This window comes from Talpa occidentalis, unplaced genomic scaffold, assembly GCF_014898055.3.
Source record: "Talpa occidentalis isolate TD23 unplaced genomic scaffold, MPIMG_talOcc4v2.1 talOcc4.3, whole genome shotgun sequence".
Taxonomy (NCBI): Eukaryota; Metazoa; Chordata; class Mammalia; order Eulipotyphla; family Talpidae; genus Talpa; species Talpa occidentalis.
Genome location: NW_023603184.1, coordinates 124,255,408 through 124,277,302, shown reverse-complemented (window position 1 = coordinate 124,277,302; position 21,895 = coordinate 124,255,408). Strand labels below are relative to the sequence as shown.

General features: G+C 37.3%; 1 protein-coding gene across 1 annotated transcript in view; it reads left to right on the top strand.

The window, feature by feature from the left end:
* The window catches only part of C2CD6 (C2 calcium dependent domain containing 6), a 98,406-nt gene that overhangs the window by 60,702 nt on the left and 15,809 nt on the right, over nucleotides 1-21,895 (top strand). Inside the window, exon 15 of the mRNA XM_037523840.2 lies at nucleotides 280-285. Coding sequence (XP_037379737.1) covers nucleotides 280-285 — 6 coding nt within the window. The remainder of the gene's footprint in view (nucleotides 1-279; nucleotides 286-21,895) is intronic.

Below are 21,895 nucleotides of genomic sequence, written 5' to 3'. Positions count from 1 at the left end.
TGTCCCTTCCTCTCAATTTTTGGAAGAGTTTGTGAAGGATAGGCACTATTAGTGGAAATTTTAAATAAAACTGTAATCTTACAGGAAATAGCATGTCTCCCCTGTTTACAGTCCGCAGAGTTCTAATGAGAATGACACAAATATAAATTTAAAGGTATACCAGAATGAAACTTTCTCAAAAATGGCAGCTATTCTACTCGCATCCTGACATCTTGGCTGAATCACTGTTAGCGGTATCTCAGGTAGTGTCACCATGTATCCTGGAGAGTAGGTGAAGAGTTTGAGGTCTAAAATAAGTCTCTGCCTCTAAAAAGCTTTAAAATTGAGCACCTACATCCTCTTGGCACCTATTTCCTCATCTTCTTAATGGTAGATCAAACTAGGTAACTTCTAAATTCCCCTCCACATTTCAAAAGGTTTCATTTTATTAAATACAATTTTATTAAAAATGTATTTTTATTCACTATAGCTAGGGAATAATTCTTGATTACCTAGATCAATAGCCTGACCCATGTAACTTTAAAAAGAATAAGATTTCTTGCTTTTACTGATTGTGAAAGTATATAGTCACTATAGAAATAAAAGCATGAAAGAGAAAATAAAAATAGTTGTAATTCTACTGCCACATTTACAATTGATTTCTTCTTAGTCTTTGTTTTGTGTATAGAGACATGTTTTGTTTATTTTAAAACCTTAGATTGACTCTGTAATTTCATATTTTGTTTTTTAGAAGTTAACATTATGAGCATATTACCTAAATTATTTAAAAAATTGCAAATGCAGAATATCCTTAAATATGAATATGCAGTAATCCTTTTAAACAATTTCTACATTGTTAGACATTATGTTTGAAATTATATCTTTTACTTAACTATTCGCATCTGTTAGTCATTTCTCATATATTTATACAAATGACATTGACAAGTTGCTCTCCAGAAAGATTGTGCCACTTTTCATCTCTCTAATTTGGTATTTGAGTATTAATTTCTAAAGCAATGATTAAAATGTTTCATGCTTATCAGTGATTTTGATTTTTCCCTTCTATGAGTAGACACAAATCACATCCTTTGTCCATTTGTAGTCTATTGAGGACTTGGTGTTATTTAGGTTTCATAATGAGCTGTTTTTACTATAACGATATTAATTATTTGTATATTTATGGCACTTACTTTTAACAGTATGTAGTTTTTCTTTGAATTTCTTTATTGGTCTTCCACAATATTTACTTTCCCTTGATAATTGAGTTATTTATTGCTGCATAACAAACCACTCCAAAACTTTAAAACTAACCATGTTATTATCTCTCAATATTATGTGGGTCGGCTGTACTTTGCTAGGCAGTTGTTCGCTACAGTTGATTTTAGCTGAGCCTATAGTCATCTAGAGCTTGACTGGACTGGTACACTGACAGTAGCTCACTTACACATATGATACCTTGATGGGAATAGCTGTCACCTCTTTCTCCTCACAGAAGAGGGCTATTATTTGAAGCGTGAGGTTGTGATATTTTAAATACCTGCCTTATCCCCACCCAAAACTGAGATAGCAAATGAGTGTCCTCTCTAACCAGAGTTCGAAGCATCTGGATCTTAACTGCAGGAGCCAGTGACCCAGGGTAAGTCTTCATGCTCTGAAAACAAAAAGAACAACTCCCAGCTGGTGGCTCAGTATTTTTATTTTTTTAAAGATTTATTTTATTTATTTATACAAGAACCGGGGTACAGACCAGAGGCACGGGAGGATGAGAGAATTCACCAGAGACAGAGCAGAGAACAGAACAGGCAGACAGAGCAAAAACACTGCTGAGGGGAGCAGATGGCGAGACAGGAGAGGTCTGCTGTGCCATGTGGTATCTCCCTGGCTGGGCTGTGGACAGCTTCACAGTGCTACGCTTAACCCATTGTGCCACCAGGGAGGCCCATCAGTCTTAATGATAGTCCCCATCCAGTGCAACATCTATAGCTTAACCACAATATAGAGATAGGCTGCATTGACACTGCTGTGTTTTTGGCTAAGGGGTTGGGGAGTTGACCTGGGGAGGAATCACTGTGAATCCCCTCCACACACCTAAGGTACTCACACCACTTTGGGAAGCCTGACCCTTGAGGCTGACTGGTGGTGACCTTTTAGTGCCCTGCCATGCCAATCCCTTCCTGTCTACTACCCTTTATGGGCACCAGTGCCATGAACATCTTTACAGGTACAAAGGTACTGGTCTAGGAAATAATAAAGACCTGAAATTCCTGGGTAAAAAAACTAGGATTATATCCAACTTATTTGCAGAGGGATATAAAGTCAATTTATCAAGATAAAAAAAATGGGGCAACCCAATTAATGAATGATCAACAGGTATGCACCAACAATTACCAAATAAGACATATTCACCATTGCTTTTATTAAGGAAGCTGCAGGTCAACACCACAATAAGATAACATCATCTCACACTTGTGAGAATGACACATGTTCAAAAACAACAACAGCTGCTAGAGAGGATTCAGAGAAAGAGGTATCCTATTACATTGTTTGTGAGAATGTTAGGTGGTGCAGCCATTTTGGAAAGCAATCTGAATTTATCTTAATACAATAAAAATGGAATAATCATATGACCTAGCAATCCCACTTTTGGGCATTTATTTCGAGAACATGAAACCATTAACTCAAAAACTTATGCTCTACCCTGTTATTGCAGCATTGTTTACATAGCTAGGACGTGGAAACAACCTAAGTACCCAGTGATAAAGGTTTGGATTAAGAAGACATGGCATAGCCACACAATGGAATATTATTCAGTCATAAGAAAATGAAAGGAGTTTGAAGGAAATCTGTGTAGTAAAGCAAGTCAAAATGACACAAATACTGGACATTTATTCAGTGGACAAACTTGACAAAGAAAAATACTTAGACGAACTAGTGGACACTAATAAAGTGAGGCTTCACAGGTTTAGAGGGTAGGACAGGAGAATAGTTTGAAGATGTAGAAGGGATGATGATAGGGAAAAAGTAAATCGGTGCTAAACAGAGGGAAAGTAATCATTATATATCTCCAGTAATTTTTAATGTCACTTGGGTTTTCATTTGTCTCCAGTAATTTAATGTCACTTGGGTTTTCATTTGTCTGTGAAGAATAGGAAGAAAAAATACATCACTTGAAGCAATACATAGCAAAGAGCATCACTGAATTTTGACAGTATTTCCATATTCACTGAACCAGCACTCTAACTAAGATGGACACCCAGAGTAATTGTAGGTGCTCTGAGCTTGAGGAGTTGTGTTTCCACTGGGAGGTACAGGCTTCAGTCTGCTTTTAAGTCAGGCTTTTATGTAAATATGAAAAATTACAGATTGGTCAGCCCTTCAGTTTTTCTTCATCTAGTGTATATCTTGTAGAAACGTTTTTGGACTGTGGACAGTAACATATGCTGTCCCTGCCCCAGCACCCCAGTTTGCTCCCCTCCTTCCTTCATCATGACCCCTATGTACTGCCTCACTAGGCTCTCCCTCTGGCTGAATTCTAGTTAGGCCACGCCAACAAATGAAATATGATCTGCTAGAGGGGAGATAAACTGTGGGGGTTTTCTGGCCTACTTTCTTCTTGTTTTGGTGGTATGATTCTGACAATGGGTTTTCCTTCACATTTGTAATCCTGCTGGGTGGCCCCACTTCCATCCATGTCTTCAGCTACCCCTGGCTCTGACTGGAATGTTGACATCTCACTTGCCCTCAGCATCACTTATTGGTTTCTCATTTGTAAACACACCTTTCGTTTACATTAAAGCTTCCTTAGTTGGACCATTTTAAAGGAGTTGTAATTCCTTGCTAAGTTTAGTAATTTTCCCAGTTTTCTAGTATGCATACAGATTTTCCTCTATTTTTACCTCTCATTTCACAGGGACTTTGTCAAAACTCAAATTTTCTTTATCTCAGTGTTCATATTGCATTTTTTGAAAGTATAAGAGTTGACATCTATAAAAAAAAATGAACTGTTGCCATTTGTGACAAGAAGGGTGGAAATGGAGGATATTAAGCTAAGTCAGTCAGTCAGTCAGAAAGAGAGAGACAAATACCGGATGGTTTCGCTCATATGGAATATAAAGAAACAAAACAAAAGAAAACATGTGACTGTAGAATCGAGGCTACAGATGGGCCAGAGGAAAGGTGGAGAGCAAAGTGGGAGGGGGTCCAGTGGACTAAGTGGAGAACTATGGGTGTGGTGTGGAAACATACATTTGAAGAGGTGTGACCCTATACCTCTGAATCATATACAGTGTTGTAATGTTACCTCAATAAAATGAAATAGAGTTGAAAATGACCCATGCTTATTATTAAATTTCAATTAACCCTCCCCCCAATGCAAGTAAGGAGGAGCCTATAATTCTTCTTCAGAAATAGCCAGGGTTAATAGGTAGTATTTGGTGAACACCATCCCCGAGGTCTTTCCATTATCATGGGGTGGAAATTCTCATAAGTCTCTCACATTTCTACACCTCTTGCTGAGATTCAGAATTCTGGAGTTTCCTATATCATAAGCCATTGCATTTGCAGTTCTTATCTAGCCGTCTTCTTACCTTGTGGGATTTAGGTATTGAGAAGCTGATACAGAAATGTTTATACTGTAACTGCTGCAATTACTCTCATTTATAAACTGTCCTTTGACTCAGGAGGTGCTCGTCTTCTATCAGCATCCAGGCTACTACTCAGGCTAACTTGTTAGCTTACAAGTAGGCTATGTTCTTGATAGCTTTGGGCACAATATGGAACACTGACAGAAATGACTTTCAGAAAGATGAATGACAAGAACCTTGTGGTCTGATGGGTTAGATTTGAGGAAAACCCTTGGGAATTGGTAGTAAACATGCTGAGCAAATTGCATGATAAGTCAGGCAATAAGCAGTCTTCTACTTTATTGCATATTAATGAAGGAGAATCATCTCTCTCTATTCCACCTATCAGGTGATTGCAAGCCAAGTGTAGGGAAGCAGGTTCAAAAACAGCAGCTTCAGAACAGTGCCTTGGTTGTTACAAACTTCTAGATAGGGAAATTCCCTTGCCAATCTGATGATCATCCTCCATCTGTGCCATTTTAACAACAGTATGATTTATCCTAAGTGGGCAAAAGATTCTGCTCTCTAGAAGCAGTTACAGAGATGCATACCTACACCAGAGATGACAGGATGGAAGTTCATGACTGCTCTGGACAGAAACCAAGTGATTCATTAGACCTTTGGCTGGTTTTCTTGGGAGGTGAGGGCGCAGACTTTGTACTTCCTATTAGGGAAGGATGACAAAGCTGACCTGTCTTCTGGCCAACAACTACTGCAGCATACAGTGTGCATCTTACATCCATTCCAAAGCAACATAAAAGATTTCAGAGTTTTAGGTAGTGGCTGCTATATTGTAGTTTCTTTGACTCTCTTGAGGAGATTTCCCTGAGACATATGAAGTCTTGTGGAAAACCATACATAGGTAGTGACTGATGTTCAGGCTCTTACTATCTAAACTGTAATCATGCTGGTAAAACTGATCTAGGAAATAAACTGATCCAAGGAAGTATAAATTCTTGCAGTCAGCTCTGGTGCCCTGGAAAACTCCCATAGCCTTTATACTGGCCCCTAGCAAGAATTTGTGAGATGTCATCATGGTAATTGGACTGCAGATGCCTTGGATTGAAGTGGACTCCACAAAGTAGGTCACTGATACACAAGCCAAGCATAAGTCACCCAAGGATATGTAAATCTCATGACTCCATCCAGAAAGAAGTGTGGCTTTGAATGCTGAGTCAAGGAATCCAAAAATGAAATAGACGATCTCAGCTATGAAGACCTTGTTGCCAACAAAATTAAAAGTTCATTTGATTGAGCCATGAATCGCTGATATACATACCACTGAAAATTGAAAGTAAATATGATGTCTTGTTAAACAGCTTTTTGCTTCTGCACCCCATGGCACCTCCTAGTCTCAGCTGCTTTAAGGAGAAGCATGACTAGAGGCAAAACCAAAGTCTTCCATTTATAAAGGGGATAAGAGACTTTATATAGCTAAGCTTGCTGTTGAATTTTAGAGGATGAGGTAAGGACCCAATCTTAGATGACTGTGGGTGATGTGTTCCCGAGTTTCTGTCTTACCTGGTCCTGTGGAAGAAAAAGTCACTTGGATTCAGTCTAAGGGGTTTGGGCAGGGTTCACAATAGGGAAGGGAAATTACAAAAAATCCGAATGGGGCTCTTTAAATGAAATGTACTGTTGTTTCTACATCTGAATGTGTAGTAGGAATTATTGTGTTGTGTACTTGTCCATCTCCATCCCAGATGTGCCAGAGCAGTTGGAAGAGCCACATGTAGAGAAATGCTGGTGGAACATGTAAGTCTTATCCAACTGTCTTCCCGTACCCTCCCAGATGGTCTGATGAAAACACTATGGTATACTAGGAAGACCAAGGAAAATCAGTCTTCACTAAGGGCCTAAAGCAAAAGGGAAGGTAAGAGAGGCGTTATCTCAGTGTAACGTCTCTGCATGGCCAGTGACATTTTTAATGGAGTTAGAGACTTGCAGTGGGTTATCACTAAGTGAATTTAGCTGCTCATCCATGTCCAGAGACTGGGGATATGGAAAGAGTTCTAGATAATGTGACTAGAACTGAATCCATTACACAGATTTACAACACTTGTTTGTTATCTTGGAATTGCCAACACCATCTTTGCTATACCAGTGACACCTGTGGATCAAGATGAATCTGCATATTTTTTAGTTCTCCCCTCAGAAATACCTGCTCACCTGCCATTTGTCACCAATGGATGGATCAGGATTGGGCATGGATGCGACTACCCTCTGATGTCCACAGCTTTCTCCACAGAGATGATATCCCATTGGTTAGCAAGTAAAAAGCCTTAGTCTCAGCAGCCTTGAGTGTGGTTTTGGTTGTGGTGTTATCACATCCTCATCAATAGAAATGGCTGACAAACTCTGAAAAAATTAAGACTTCTACTTACCAGGTAGATTATTGGAACTATCTGTGTAGATTCATAATATTAAATCCTTCTGCAGTCAAAGTAAAAATGTCTCTCTTGCTCCCCTTCTCCTAACTACCATAAAAGGAGGCCCAGCGCCTTGTTGGACTCTGGGTGTGGGAGTGCAATATTTGGCCATTCTACTTGGTCCTTAACAATAGTAGAATTTTCAAGCTAACCCACAAATCAGCATCCATTTAGTGAGTCCCAAAGCAACAAGTTGAGTTAGCAGGCTGTGATGCACTATCTTTAGGGCCCTATGGTCCTAATGACTCCTTTGAACTATAATTCTCTGTGCTGATTGGAGCCCCTATCTAAAGACCTGTCTTGAGGTTTTGGATTTTTTCTTTCTGACACACCTACCAGTTACAGCTCTTTTGAAAAATAGTTATTTTCTTAAGTACCTAACACTGAGAGCTATGAAGCTCTTGTCAAACGTCAACACCTTCCTGCAGAAGCCTTATGATTTTTTGGCTTCCTATTTCCATTTGGTGATGATAGATCAAGTTGGATTCTGCAACTAATAGGATGGAAAGAGCCTAATAAACCTTGCTTATCGAGTGGAAACAGTATATTCAAGAGCAGAGAAAACCTGGACCCAGCAGTTTCTCAAATTTACATGAAAATGTTGTAGTTATCCCTTCCTGGAAAACCTTACCTCACCCGCCTTCCCTTGGAGAAAATCATTGACTCAGTGGGGCTTTTGCCATAAATAATAACAAAGTCCATTGTCTTTGACTCAGAAGTCTTCTGTCAGCATTCATGAAACTGGCAGGATAAATAAGAGCTTGTTAAGAAGGATAAGCCCTTTGAAACTGTATAGCTCCTGGTAGTTATGGTATTGAGAATGGGATGCCGAACAAAGATGTGACTTTCTGGAAAAGGAAGGAAAAAGGACCCTATAATCTGGGTTGGGGAATGTGAGCAGATTTTCCAGATTTTAGTAGCCAAATGGTGGTGAGGGTGGAAAGGGAGTGGGTAGTTAAGGGTCTCCCACTTGTCCTACCTGTTAAAAGCTGTGTAGAGACTGAGCAGAGCAAGCCGGGATTAGAGTCAGCCACCAAATGGCACTCTCTATTTTCTTCACTCCCTTCTGAAGATGGGGCTAGGGTCAGGGAAGAAAAGGAGGACCTCAGCTGATTTCAGGAAAAGGCCTGTTGAGCTGAGGAACTTCTGGGACTTGAAGGGCACAAACTCGTATAGCTCTGTTGGCTACAGGCACCAAAGACTCCAAGTGGAGCATGTGCCAGAAAGAAAGGAGGTCCTGAACCCAGACACACTGTAGGAGCAGGGAGGTGTAGAGGGGAGGGGGGCAGAGTAACTATAAGGAGCCTTCCTGCTGCTCCAGCTGTTCCCCACAGACTAGCTCCTTGCTTTCTCTGTGCTCCCTCTGTAAGTAACCCCCCCACCCCACCCCGGCAGCTATGATAGCTATTATAGTCCCTAACACACAGGTTAATCTGTGTTATAGAAGTGGGGGTGAGGGTATGTGTGAAATAGCTGAAATCAACTGATAGGGTTCCAGCAAAACTTTCAGTGTGGAAAAAGAGCCAAAGTGACCTTATTGGTAGGGGCCTCTGCTGATTCAGGAGTTGTAACTCAATGCTAGTGGTGTCATGAAAGTGATGTGTTACATGTTTATACTGTAAATACTCATGTATAGTGAAAGAGGAAGTTCTCCATTCAGGGCACTGGTGCACACAGAGAAATCCTGTCATGAGGCATGGGTGGATGGATCAGGATTTAAGTTGGTGCCTCCACCCTCTGATTTCTAAATATAGATTAGGTGATGCCTGTTGATTAGGAAGTCAAATGTCTTGATCGCAGTGGCCCTGACTGTGGTGTTATCACCCCTTTACTGAGGTAGCTGACAAATTCAAGAGTCCCATGCCAAATAAATTTTCTTGGGATTATGTGTACAGATTCACAACACTCATTTCTTTTGACAGTCAAAGAAGAAGTGCTGTCTCTGGTCACCCAGTGCCAAAGGAGGCCCAGTGTATTTTTTTTTTTTAATTCTTTGGGCATAGGGTACTATATTTGGGCATTGTACTTAGTCCTTTATATTGGCTAACTTGCAAATCAGCAGGCTTAAAGTAGATCTAAAACATCAGGCTTTGCTGGCCAAATGGTAGTGTAACAGGGTGGTCCCCAGGAAAGGGGGAGGTTCTAGGTTCCCTTCCCCACCCAAATGGAGGGTGGAGCTGAGCAGGAAGAGAAGAGGCTGCAGAGGAGACTGAGGAAGGAAGCAGGATGGAGCCAGAAGGAGATCTGGAGGAGGCACATGGAGCCTAGAGACTCGTGAAGAAACTGCGCTTGTCTTTTGGTTGTGGACTGGGTGACACAGATGTGGGTGAGACCCGTGGGGAGGTGACATTGGCAGCTTTTATCTTGATTTTGATTTTGCTCTTTTCCTTCCGGGCTTGTCTGGTTGTTTCTGATCCTTTTCTGTGGGTCCCCACTGGAAGATGCTTTAGACTTGTGGCAGGCTTTGGGGCCTTGCTCTGGGCCAATCCCATTTGGATGGAGTTTTACCCATGAGGGGACAGGTAACTTTGGGTGCTTGATTTAGAAACTAGATTCTTTGCCTTTCTTGTATTGTTTCCTAATTGTATTAAAGTTCCTTCCCATTAAAAAAAATTAAAATAATCAGGACATCCTTTCCCCCTAACAGTAGTAGTGTGTTCATGGGTACATCTGATCTGATCCTCACATCGTTTTGTTTTTTCAAGAAAAAGTGGCAGCTGACAATTTCGGCCAAACCTTAACCTCAGTTTCACATCAACAGCAAAGCCACTGGCTCTCCTCTAGCCCTGGACTCACAGAGGTCCCCTAAATGCCTAAATTAGTTTCACTAGTTGTTCAGCTAAGCTGGAACCTGATGGCTAGACTGGGCTACTGTGACTGTTCAGCCTCTGGCCAGCTTTGCAAATGCAAAAATGGATGTGGTTATTCCACTAAGGGGATAAGAGACCTTATATGGCCAGAACTTGGCAATACTCAGCTTGAAGATCTTTGTTATAGCTTTACTTACTTTGGGCCATTACCAAGGGCCTAGATGCTTAGTTTGCCTTTTGGAAAAATACATAGTAGCAGATTAAAGACATCCTTCTTTGGGGCTACAAACTGTAGAACCAAACTGCTGCTACTGAATGAATCATCTGGATTACTTATGTGAATGTACCCAGTGAGGGCATGTTGTTACTAAGACTAGCTGGAAGCAAGCTGCCGACTGAGCTTCTTCACCCCAGATTGCCACCAATGCTGCCTGGATTTATCATTATACTGGAAATGGCAGCACATCCACCACCATAGCTGGGCACCAAGTAAAGAAATCAACTTTGGCAAAGGTTCTGATGCAGAGACTGCCACGGCTTGCCAGACTTGACTCCTGTCAAAAGTTGACTCATTTGTCTCTTGTGCTGGAGAGCTTCCATTGCACATAATCTACTCTTCACAGTGGATTTTGTGAGTAATTGGTTGATACTTTTCAGGGTATGGGATTATTTTCAGTGCAACCAGATGACTCTGTTTACTCTTCTTGATGTGATTCTAAGTCATGTCTTTGGCTTTCTGGATCATTTGCAGTCTGAAAAGAATATACGAAAGTCATTTTAAAAAAATGGTCTGATAGTCAAGGTATTTGTGGGTCTTTCATGGTCCCTACCATCTGCAGGCACCTTGTACTGTTGGCCATTAGAATAACCTTTAAAAAAAGAGACTCAAAAAGATTTCTGACTCTATTGTTTTTACCCCCTCCAAGGTCACACTCCTTAGAATAAGGCGGTTTGATCACAGATTGCAGTTCTCCCCAGAAAGATCATTTCCTCTTAACTTTCCCTTGGGTGATGATTTGGATAAAGGGAATGCAGCAGCTTATAGATCTGTGTGAAAATTTGAAATTCTACTTTGGCCATTCCAGGACACAATACTTCTTTTCTCCCATTAAATGGCATCCTTACATTGGCTTATTTTGTACACTGTGTGGAGCCAAGATAAAAGGGCCTCTGGGACGATCCCCGGCTGCTTCCCGGCCACCGGAGGAGGGTCCCGCATGGCGCACAGACCTCTCCTGCCGCCCGCTGCTCCCCTCAGCAGTGTACTTCGGTCCTTCTGCCTGCTCTGCTCCCCGCTCTGCCTCTGGTGAATTCTCTCACCCTCCTGGGCTTCTGACTGTACCCAGTGCATGTATAAACAAAGAAAGAAAGAAAGAAAGAAAGAAAGAAAGAAAGAAAGAAAGAAGAAAGAAAGAAGAAAGAAAAAAGAAGAAGAAAGAAGAAAAAAAGAAGAAAAAGAAAGAAAGAAAGAAAGAAAGAAAAAGAAAGAAAGAAGAAAGAAGAAAGAAAAGAAAGAAAGAAAGAAAGAAGAAGAAGAAAGAAAAGAAAAGAAAGAAAGAAAGAAGAAAGAAAGAAGAAAGAAAACATGCCTCTATAAAAAAAAAAAAAAAAAAAAAAGGGCCTCTGGGATCCAAACAGTCTGGTTCATAGGGCTTTATTCATGGGAGCAGCATCTAGACCATTTTAAGTCTGATGTGCTGCTTGAAAGAGCGGAGAGCTTGAATGGTAATGAGTGTGTTTTGCATTTGCGAAAGATATGCCTAATCATGGGAAAGAAGATAGACTGTGTTAGAATGAATTTTTGGCCTCGACACTTTACCGTGCCCTGTATTCGTGCCCATTTCCTATTCACTTTTTGGTTTTTCCTACTAGGGTGGAATGTACTTCTCCGCCCCTTGATTTCGAACTTAATTTGATTCACACCTCTTTACAGGGACAACCAATATCCAAAGATGAGTCATTCCAAAGCTCGATCACTTGCACCAAATTAGAAGAACTTTTAAGAGCCATGGGCCTCCCGGTGGCGCAGCAGTTGAGCGCTGGGCTGGGCCTACGGGGAGGGTCCTACATGGCGTGCAGACCTCTCCTGCTGCGACCACTGCTCCCCTCAGCAGTGTATTTCATCAGTCTGCCTGTTCTGCTCCCCGCTCTGGCTCTGGTGAATTTTCTGTTGCCTTCCCACGCTTCTGACTATACCCAGTGCCTGTATAAATAAATAAATAAATCTTAAAAAAAAAAAAAAAAAAAAAAAAAGCCTTACTAACTCTAGGAGTTCCTGCAGGGTCGGCTGAGGCCACCATTGAGACTAAGTGGTAGCTTGACTTCTCTTTCTGTCCAACCCTCTTTCTTTCCTCTCTCTTCTCAGATGTTGATCCCAGTGCTACTCCCTAATGTCTTATACATATATTTCCACCTCAGTGGTTGCCTTCCAGAGAACCAAAACTGTTAAAAGCAACAATAGATAACAAAGGGATAGTAAATGCTAAGAGAAAACTAACCCTAGAATCCCATTCATCTAAGTGACCACTCGAAAAAATCAATAATACATGTTAAAAACTTAAGAAAAAATAATAAAAAAGGTATATACTCCTCCAAATCTAGTAGAAAGGGAGAAGAGGAAATTTAAAAACCCATTCAACCTCATAGATTATAGGAAAGGAATATAAAAGGACTCTAGAAAAAAACATTTTAATAGAATTAAATAAAATGGTAGAAATTCAACATGAGCTATCACAATAAATCTATAAATTAACTCAACCTTTTAGTTAAAATATTTTCAGATTTCACTGAAAACAACAGACATCTAAAGATAATTCAAGGATTCTAAAAAATGAAACTAATGAGAAAAAAGAACTGGACAAATATTAACCAAAGGAAAGCTTTATATCACTACTGATAAAAGATTTCTATTATAAAATTATTATTGGGAGAATAAAACAGTACAACACTATTTAAAATAAAAACAACTCATCAAATATAGATAATAATTCTGAAGCTATACAAATATTGATATAATTTCAAGATGTATACAGCCTACAATAACATAATTTCAAAGAGAAATTGACAAACACAACTGTAGTGAGATAATTTAATCTGATACTTTTTAAGATTAGTATTTCTGCCAATTAAAGCTACTTGGCAAGTAAAAAAGTAAGGATATAAAAATATGAACATAATTAACAACTTGATGTAGTGGACATATGATAAAGACTCTCCAGCAATAAGAAGATGTAGACCTTTTGCTTTGACATAATACCAATTGCCCAATTTTGCTTTTATTTCCTGTGCTTTTTGGTGTCATAGTCAAGAAAACACTATAAAGATCTATGTCCAGAAATGCATCTTCTAGGAATTTCATGGTTTAATGAATTATATATTTTAGTCTAATTCATTTTGAGCATGGTGTGAGTATGGTCCAATTTCATTCATTTGCATTGGATGTTCTTTTCCCAACACCATTTATTGAAGAGATTATCCTTTCCTCCATTGTATATTCTTGGACTTTTTTCGAAGATTAGTTGACCATATATTCTCTATTCTCTTCCATTGTCTATATGTCTGTTTTTATGCCAATACTCCTTTGGCTACTGTAGCTAACAATCAACAAAATGAAAAGGCAACCTACAGAATGTGAGAACATCCCAAGCTACATACCTGATGAAGGGTTAATATCCAAAATATGTAAGAACCTCCTACAACTCATAGCAAAAAATTAAAAAAAAAAATTAGAGCAAAAGAAGTGAGTAGCCATTCACCCAAAGAAGGCATCCAAATTACCAATACCTATATGAAAAGGAGCTTTTCATCAGTAATCATTAGGAAATAACTTTTGTATGCATTAAGTCACTTAGTTCTGGCTCCTTTCAATTCTGTCTTTGTCTTTTGTCAGTTTACTTATGTATCTTTGCACATATTTCTTTGCATTTATTCTCCTTGAAGTCTGTTGAACTTCTTAGATATGTAGATATGTGTATTTTATCAAATTTGAGAAGTGTTTGGCCATTATTTCTTTGTATATTCTTTCTGACCCTTTCTGTCTCTTCTCCTGTGACCTTCATAATATGTATGTTGGTAAATTTAATGGTTGTCCCCCAGTTTCTTTAGGCTCTGTTAATTTTCTTCATCTTTCCTTCTCAGACTAAATAATTCCAACATCCTACCTTCAAGTTCACTGATTCTAATCTTCTGCCAGCTTCAGTGATACTACTGAAGTCCTCAAATGATTTTTTTTCCGGTTTTGTACTTTCTGATCCAAAATTTCTATTTAGTTCTTTTTTATATTTTATATATGTTTTTATTTATAGTCTCATTGTTATTTTATTGGCTTCCTTTTGTTTATTGTTTATAGTTCCCTTTAGCTCTTTGATAATATTTAAGAAAGATTTAATAATTTTTGTTTAGTAATTCCAATATCTGGGCTTCCTCAGGGGCATTTCTTTTTTTTTTCTTCTATGGATAGGCCATATTTCCTGTTTCTTTGTATGCCTTGTAAATTTTTGTTGGACATTGAGCATTTTAAATGTTAAAATATTACCTTTGAAATTATATCCTTCTCCTACTCCTGGGATTACTGTTATTGATTTTTGAGAGCTACAGTTATCTGTTTCTTTAGTGACATACCCAACTGTTTTTGCAAAGACAAGTATTTGTGGTGAGTCACGTTGGACCAGATGTGTTCCATTATGTCCATAATGTGTTTCATTATGTCCGTAACCAACTAAAGACATGACAAACACCAAAATTTAGCTGCCCTTTTCTTCATTAAACCAGTCTCCTGGTTGCTGTAAATTCTATATTAGATTCCAGAATTTGAATAGTTGATCTGTCAATCTTTGACAGTTTATATTTGTTTCATGGGAGGGATCCTACTCCACCATTTTCCGTGATGTCACTTCTACCTTCACTTTTGATATGTGGTTTCTTTGATATTAATTTTATTAATAGTATCTAAGTATAATATGTATAGTGTATATATAGTATTATTAATAACATACTAGGTAGGGCCTCCCTGGTGGTGCAGGCAGTTTAGCGCAACACTGTGAAGCTGTCCACAGCCTCTGCAGTGCCAGTTCAATCCTGGCTGGCCTGTGAGAATCCCACATGGCGTGGCAGACCTCTCCTATCTCGCCTGCTGCTCCTCTCAGCAGTGTTATTTCATCAGTCTGCCTGTTCTGTTCCCCGCTCTGTCTCTGGTGAATCCTCTCACCCTCCCATGCATCTGACCTGTACACCAGTTCTTATATAAATAAATAAATAAATATTTAAAAAAATAACATACTAAGTATAGTATTTATAGTATCTAAGTTACTACTTTTGTTTCCTGGGGTTTGGAGATAACCAGAAGAGGTCAGTAATATCCAAAGCAATATCTTCTTTTTTATCCTTGCTATTTTCTGCCTCAACCACCTGTGAATACAATGTTTCAGCCATACTTGTTATCCCGATACTTCCAGTTTCACTGGTTAAATTGTAAATGCTTTCTTTTCATTAGATAAGATAAAATAAAATGGTAACATTGGACCTTATTATTTTAGCCATCAATAATGCTAATTTAAAAGATCATATTGATATTTAATTATTTTTTCTATTCATTTTCTCTGATCTATTCTTATTTCAGGGTTCAAAATATCCCACAAGCATAAGTAAAAGACCTAATACTATGGCTACTTTTGTAGGTAAGTTATTACTTATATATATTGTTATAATTTTAAATATTCATCTAAATTGAGAATTTGAACTTATAAAATAGCTATTATCAAGATTTTCCTTCCAATGTAAATTACTTTATTGTTTTGAGATTATTGGCAAGAGAAATTTATGGAATTATATTATTAGTGGAAAATTGAAGAATGGAAAATACACCTGACCTTAAAATTCTAGATAATATTTATTTTGCATGTACTATAATATTGTTTTAATAAACCATTTGTTGTCATGTTAGAAAAAATAACCATTTTCAATGACATGCAAGAATTATAAGACACTTTAGGAGACTGAGCTACTTGGGTACCCATAATATGATTCCTACAAAACTTTAATTCTAGTATCCTTTGGATTCTTTTAACCATGGAAGAACTTTTGGAGTAAATTTGGTGGAGCATCCAGCAAGATCCTTAATATATTATTTCCAAGTATTTCTTGAAAGGGGAAAATATTCTATCAACTATAAGAAAATATAAATTGGAGGATTAACTGCTTCTTGCCTTGTCTTATCACTATCTTTGTAAACTTAGGCTATTGTTTGTTTCTCAAAGTCTCAATTTTCCCATTTTAAAATTGAAGTGAGGGACTAGGTACTAAGAATAAACATTTCCATAAGTCTTTGCAGTGCCTCATGTCTTCATATCTTTGTAAATACTTCCTATATAGTAATTTGTTTAATCTTTCTACAACCCTGTAAAGCTGACACTATTATCCTAGTTTTATAAGGAAGGCAACTGAGACATGGAAAAGGTAACTCATGTGAAAATTCTTTAAAAGACTGTGAGAAATGTCTGTGAACCAGTCTCTGATGAGCAAAGTCTTTATAAGCAGACTTTATAAGCAGTCCAAATCAATTTCAGAATTGGATTGAACACCTGTGGTGTACCCTTTTTTTCAAAAGTAAATGCTTGTTTTTAATTCTCATTTTATCTTGCTCTTGGGCAGGCTATTATATCTTCTTCACCCTTTCTCCCCACCCCCAATCTCAGAAACCTCACTTGTTTATTGGAAAGCAGTTAATATCACCACTATATCTTACTTGTTAATTGATATCCACTAGTTCAATATTTTACTTTGTTCAACCCTTCTCTATGTAAATGTCCAATATTTGTCTTTAAGCTGACTACCTTGACTACACATAATTCCCTCAGACATCTTCCATTTTGTTGTAAATAGCAGCTACATAGTATCACATGATGTGGATTACCATATCTTGATTCAGTCTTCTATTGATGGTAATTTAGTTTGCTTCTGCATGTACATTTTAGCCCAGAACCACAATTCATTCATTGAAGGCCATAATTGTTTTGATCCATATTTTATAAATTCTTTTGGTTTATTATGTAAGAATCCTCTCTACATTCATAAATTTTCTTGAGGACATATACAGCTACTCATGAAACAAACCTGGAATGCAAATTGTATCCATAGCTTTACAGAGTAAGGTATGTCTAACAAGCATGTGATGGAAGATTAGCCATTGGTTGCTAGAGGACAGGTTGAAAGGAGATACCAAGAAGGATAAGTAAAAGCATGTCTTTTAAACATCTAGTCAAGCATAGATGTTAATAACATACGTAATCCTTAAAAGCCACAAAAACTTTCAGAAGCAACTAGAGTACAGTGATAAGATTTTTGCTGTTTTAGTTTTTATTTTATTTTTGGAACTGGCATTATCAGCCAGAAAAGTAGAAGTACTAATACAATCATTTAGTAAAATCTGGCTAAAAAATGATCTTTTATGTACAGAGCATGATGACATTTAATTTTAATTATTTAATGTATGTACATTAACAATACTATTAAAATAATAATTAGATAACATTTATTTTACCATAATCATTGTAATCTATTAGGTGACAAACCCAAGGGTCCAGTGCATCAGGGGTCAGTGGAGAGGAAGAATTAATGATGATAACAGTAACAACACAATTGGCATTTATTTTGTGCTTTAGCCCTTTATAGCACAATAATCCTGTGAGAAAGGAGCTTAATCTTTCCATAGATGATAAGACAGAGAGAAGCAGGATAACTTTCCAAAGTTAGACGGTTGGTGATTTGCAGAGACTGAGTCCAAGAAGCTTGGCTTCGGAGCTTGTGCTCTTAGCCACTATGCTACACAAGCATCAATTAGAGACAAGTCTACAGGTCATATCAAATGCCACACATTCCAGCTTACTTATATTATCAATTTTTTCATTATTTTTCAGACAAATTAATGAAAGATAAGACTTATGCACCAAAAAATACAAATGTAAAGGGGAAAAGTGTAAGTATATTGCTATGTCTTTTACAAATCATAGTTAACCTTTTGCATTGTTTTGAATAAATTAATATTTACTGACAGTGCTTGTCATCAGGAAAACATATTTTATTATGAATTTATAAGTTCATTTTAAATCAATTATCTTTTTACTCATAATTACAAATTTATAAATGATTATAAAATAACATTAACTTTAGACTACACCATTTAATTCTTTACTTATGCCTCCTCCAAAATAGTTATTGCTTAGTAAGCCAATTACAATAGCACCAGAACCTACTTGCCCCACTGTCACTAAGAAGATATCAGCAGGGTCAAGGGGATAGCTCATTGTTTATCTGCAACAAGGCAGTGTGAGCTGTTGCCTCACTTTTGCTGGGGAGAGCTAGTGGAAAAGCTGAATATACTACTATATGGCTTGCCCCCAGGCTGCTCCCCAAGAGAGTGGCTGCCTGCTTAAGAGATTTTAAAGGATCCAGAGCCCTCTCCTAATATAAGATCCAAAGTGACGAGGCTGGGCCTCTCTGGTGGCGCAGGAGTAGAGCGCAGTGCTGTGAAGCTGTCCGCAGCCTCTGCAGTGCCGTTTCAATCCCCACCAGCCGCGGAGCAACCCACATGGTGTGGCAGACCTCTCCTGACTCACCCACTGCTCCCCTCAGCAATGTATTTCGGTCATTCTGCCTGTTCTGTTCCCCACTCTGTCTCTGGTGAATCCTCTCACCCTCCTGCACATCTGGCCTATACCCCAGTTCTTGTATAAATAAAATAAATCTTAAAAAAGAAAAAAAGATTAAAAAAAAAAACACAAAGTGACAAGGCTATGGTTGAAAACCACTTGACTAAGAGCCAGGAAAATCACAGTATCAATGAAAGAAAAAATCATCAGCAGATGTCAACAAATATGAAGCAGATATTGAAATAATCTGACAAGAATTTTAAACAGTCACCATAGAAATGCTTCATCAAGCAATTATAAAATCCCTCAAGCAAATGAAAAACTAAAATTATCAGAGAGAAGTTGTAAAAAAAAAAAAAAGATGAAATGGAAATTATAGACTTGAAAAAGACAACAACCAAAATGAAAATCTCACTTATAGGATTCAGTAGTAGAGGGCAAATGACAGAGGATAGGAGAAATGAACCTGATGCAGTATATCAATTTACCAACATGACTAGCAGAGAGAAAATAAACTGGGAAAAAAGAGAACAGTTTCAGAGACTGTGAAACAATAACAAAATGTTAATATTCACATATTGACACTCCTTCCCAGAAGGAGTGGAGAGAGGAGAAGGACAAGAGGAGAGGGAAAGAGAGGGAGATAAAGAGGAGCGGGAGGAGGAAGAGAAATAAAATATTCTGAGACAAAGGAGAAGCAGCGGATTTGTTGATAGGAAACATTCACTTAAGGAATGGCTAAAGAAATGTCTCTAAAAAGAAAGAGATAAACAGAAGTTGTGGGACTTCAGAAAGAAAAGAACATCAGACTGGGAAAAGTTTCCCTTTATTTGAGTGACTACCCTACTTTTCATGCATTCTTAAAGAATCTGTAATGGTTGAGCAAAAATATAACCCCATCTGTTGTGATATCCAATGTAAGTAGAGGAAATAATGACAGTTTTTAAAATAGGGAACATGAAGGGATTTAAGTGGAAGGAAGAGATCTGTACTTCACGTGAAGAGGTAAAATATCTATACCAGTAGATTATGATAAGTTATTTAAATATGTTATAATACCTAACACAAACACTATAAAACAACTATAAAAAGCAATAGCCTCAAAAAAACTGTAAATAAATCAATGTTGAAACTTAAAAAAATATTCAAATAGCCCACAGGGAACAAGTATTTGATAAGATTCAAAATCCATTGATGATTAAAAAGAGAACCTAAAAAAAATGAGGATAGAGGAAACATACCTCTAATTATTTCTTTTTTCTTTAATAGTTTTATTGTATTATTTTTTAGTGAGGTAATGTTGGTTTTACAACACTGTATATGATTTAGAGTTATAGGTTCTCAACTCTCCAGATATATGCTACCACATCTCAAAATAGTTTAATTAAAAAAAAAAAAAGGATAACTTACCTTAATATTTTCCTTACCAGAGATAGATCTTCATATGAGATAAAACTAAATTAAATTGAACAAGACTATTTACCTGGCAACCCATAAAGCATAGGTTGTCTACAGTCAAGAGACTTAGAAAATTGAAAGAATCTATCACCTAGGGCAACAAGCTTGTAAACTGAAGACCTAGCAGAGTTCTAGAACAAATTCCTGAAAGTCTAAGCTAATTGCTTCACAAACAAGTTGCAAAATCTTCTGAATTCTATGATAAAATAAGCTTTGAAGTTGTTTCAAGTTAAAAGAAGAGGTTTTTGTTTGTTTGCTTCTTTGTTTTATGAACCAAGGTAGACAGTGTGCTAAAGAAATGCAGTATTTTGAGACAAGCATCTGGAGTGCTAACCTGATTTGCAAAGGACTAACATCTTTTCCATTTTATAGCTGATTCAGGTGACAGTCTTTCAATAGTTTGTTCACATTTTCAGAGCCTCTGCATAAGTTAAGATGCTCAAGATATAGCTTGATTAGTTTCTATTTAACCCTTCACAATGACTGGGGACTAAATCATTTCCCCAAAGGTCAGGGTGGAAGAAAGGTGGGGAAGAATAAAGGATTTAATTTTCCCTATCAATAGAAAGTCAGTGTTTGGTGATAGTAAAATGACTAGTTTTGATACAGGAAAAAAGAAAAAGCCTGGTAATTGCCAGGGATAGAGGGATCGGAGAAGGGGAAATTGGTATTTAATGAGTATAGTTTTTATTGTGCAAAATAAAGTTGTAGAGCTCTGTTGCACAATGATAAATATACTTAACACTTTTGGACTTTATACTTAAAAGTGGTCAATTGTTTTTATTTTTATTTTTTAAACTTTAATTAACTATTTTTTAAACATTGTTATTTTTTCGCAGTGTAGGATTTCTCACTTCAGGTGCAGTCACCAGTTTCCCCACCACCATGTTATGTGTTTTTATTTTTTCTATTTAACTAAGCATTCTGTTTAGTACATGTTATGTGTTTTTAGTCACAGTACAAATAAAGTGAAAAAAATTGCTGGAAATGCATACTCACTATTTGTAATTGCTCAAAGTTTGGCACCTTCATTTACCTTAATTTTTTTAGATAAAACTAATATTGACTTAACTAACTACATTTGTTACATTAAATAACATTAGTATGATTTCACACTTTCTTTATACAAATTTGAAATCTCCTACCATTAACACCCTGCTACCATGTTTTATTGTCCTGTGGTTCTCCCAGCTTACATGAAAGCCTTTTGTTCTTTAGAATGAAGGAATAAATTAATTTTGTTAGCCCAGATAAGTTTCTTTTTTAAATTATGCTAGTTTCTATAATTTGCAAATGAGAGCCTTGACTACATAGATCATTTCTTCCCACTAATTTGAAGTATAACCTTTATTATTTGCTAAAATTACTTATTAACATGTCTTGTTTCAATACTCTGTATTCTGTCCCAGTAGATGATTTTGCTGTCTCTACTACATTGTTATACTACTTTAATTACTATGGCTTAAAATCCATTTTACTATCAGTAGGGAATTTGTATATCTACTTTTTCATCATTTTCTTGATACTTCTTATACATTGTTTCTCACCTATGAAGTATTAAAATTATCTTGGCAAGTTCTATAAACTCTGAGGTTTTGATTGGAATTATATCTGCCAATTAATTTGGCATGGTGTGATACCTTTTTGAGAACCACTGAAAATGCTAACTCAATATAGTGTCTAAAGCATTTTGCAACCTTTTAAAATTACATCAGTGTTAAAAAAATAAGATAAAATAAAATAAAATTACATCAGTGTTAAAAAATAATAACAATACAAAACACAACAAAACAATAACAGACAATTATAAATCAGAGATATCCTGCAGGGGAGGAGGTGGGAGAGGGCGGGAATGAGGAGCACAGGGGACTGTGGTGATGGTGCACGGGTGCATTGGTGAGGGAAATTCTATGGGGACTACACCTGAGGGGGGGTGGTGGGAAGCAAATATT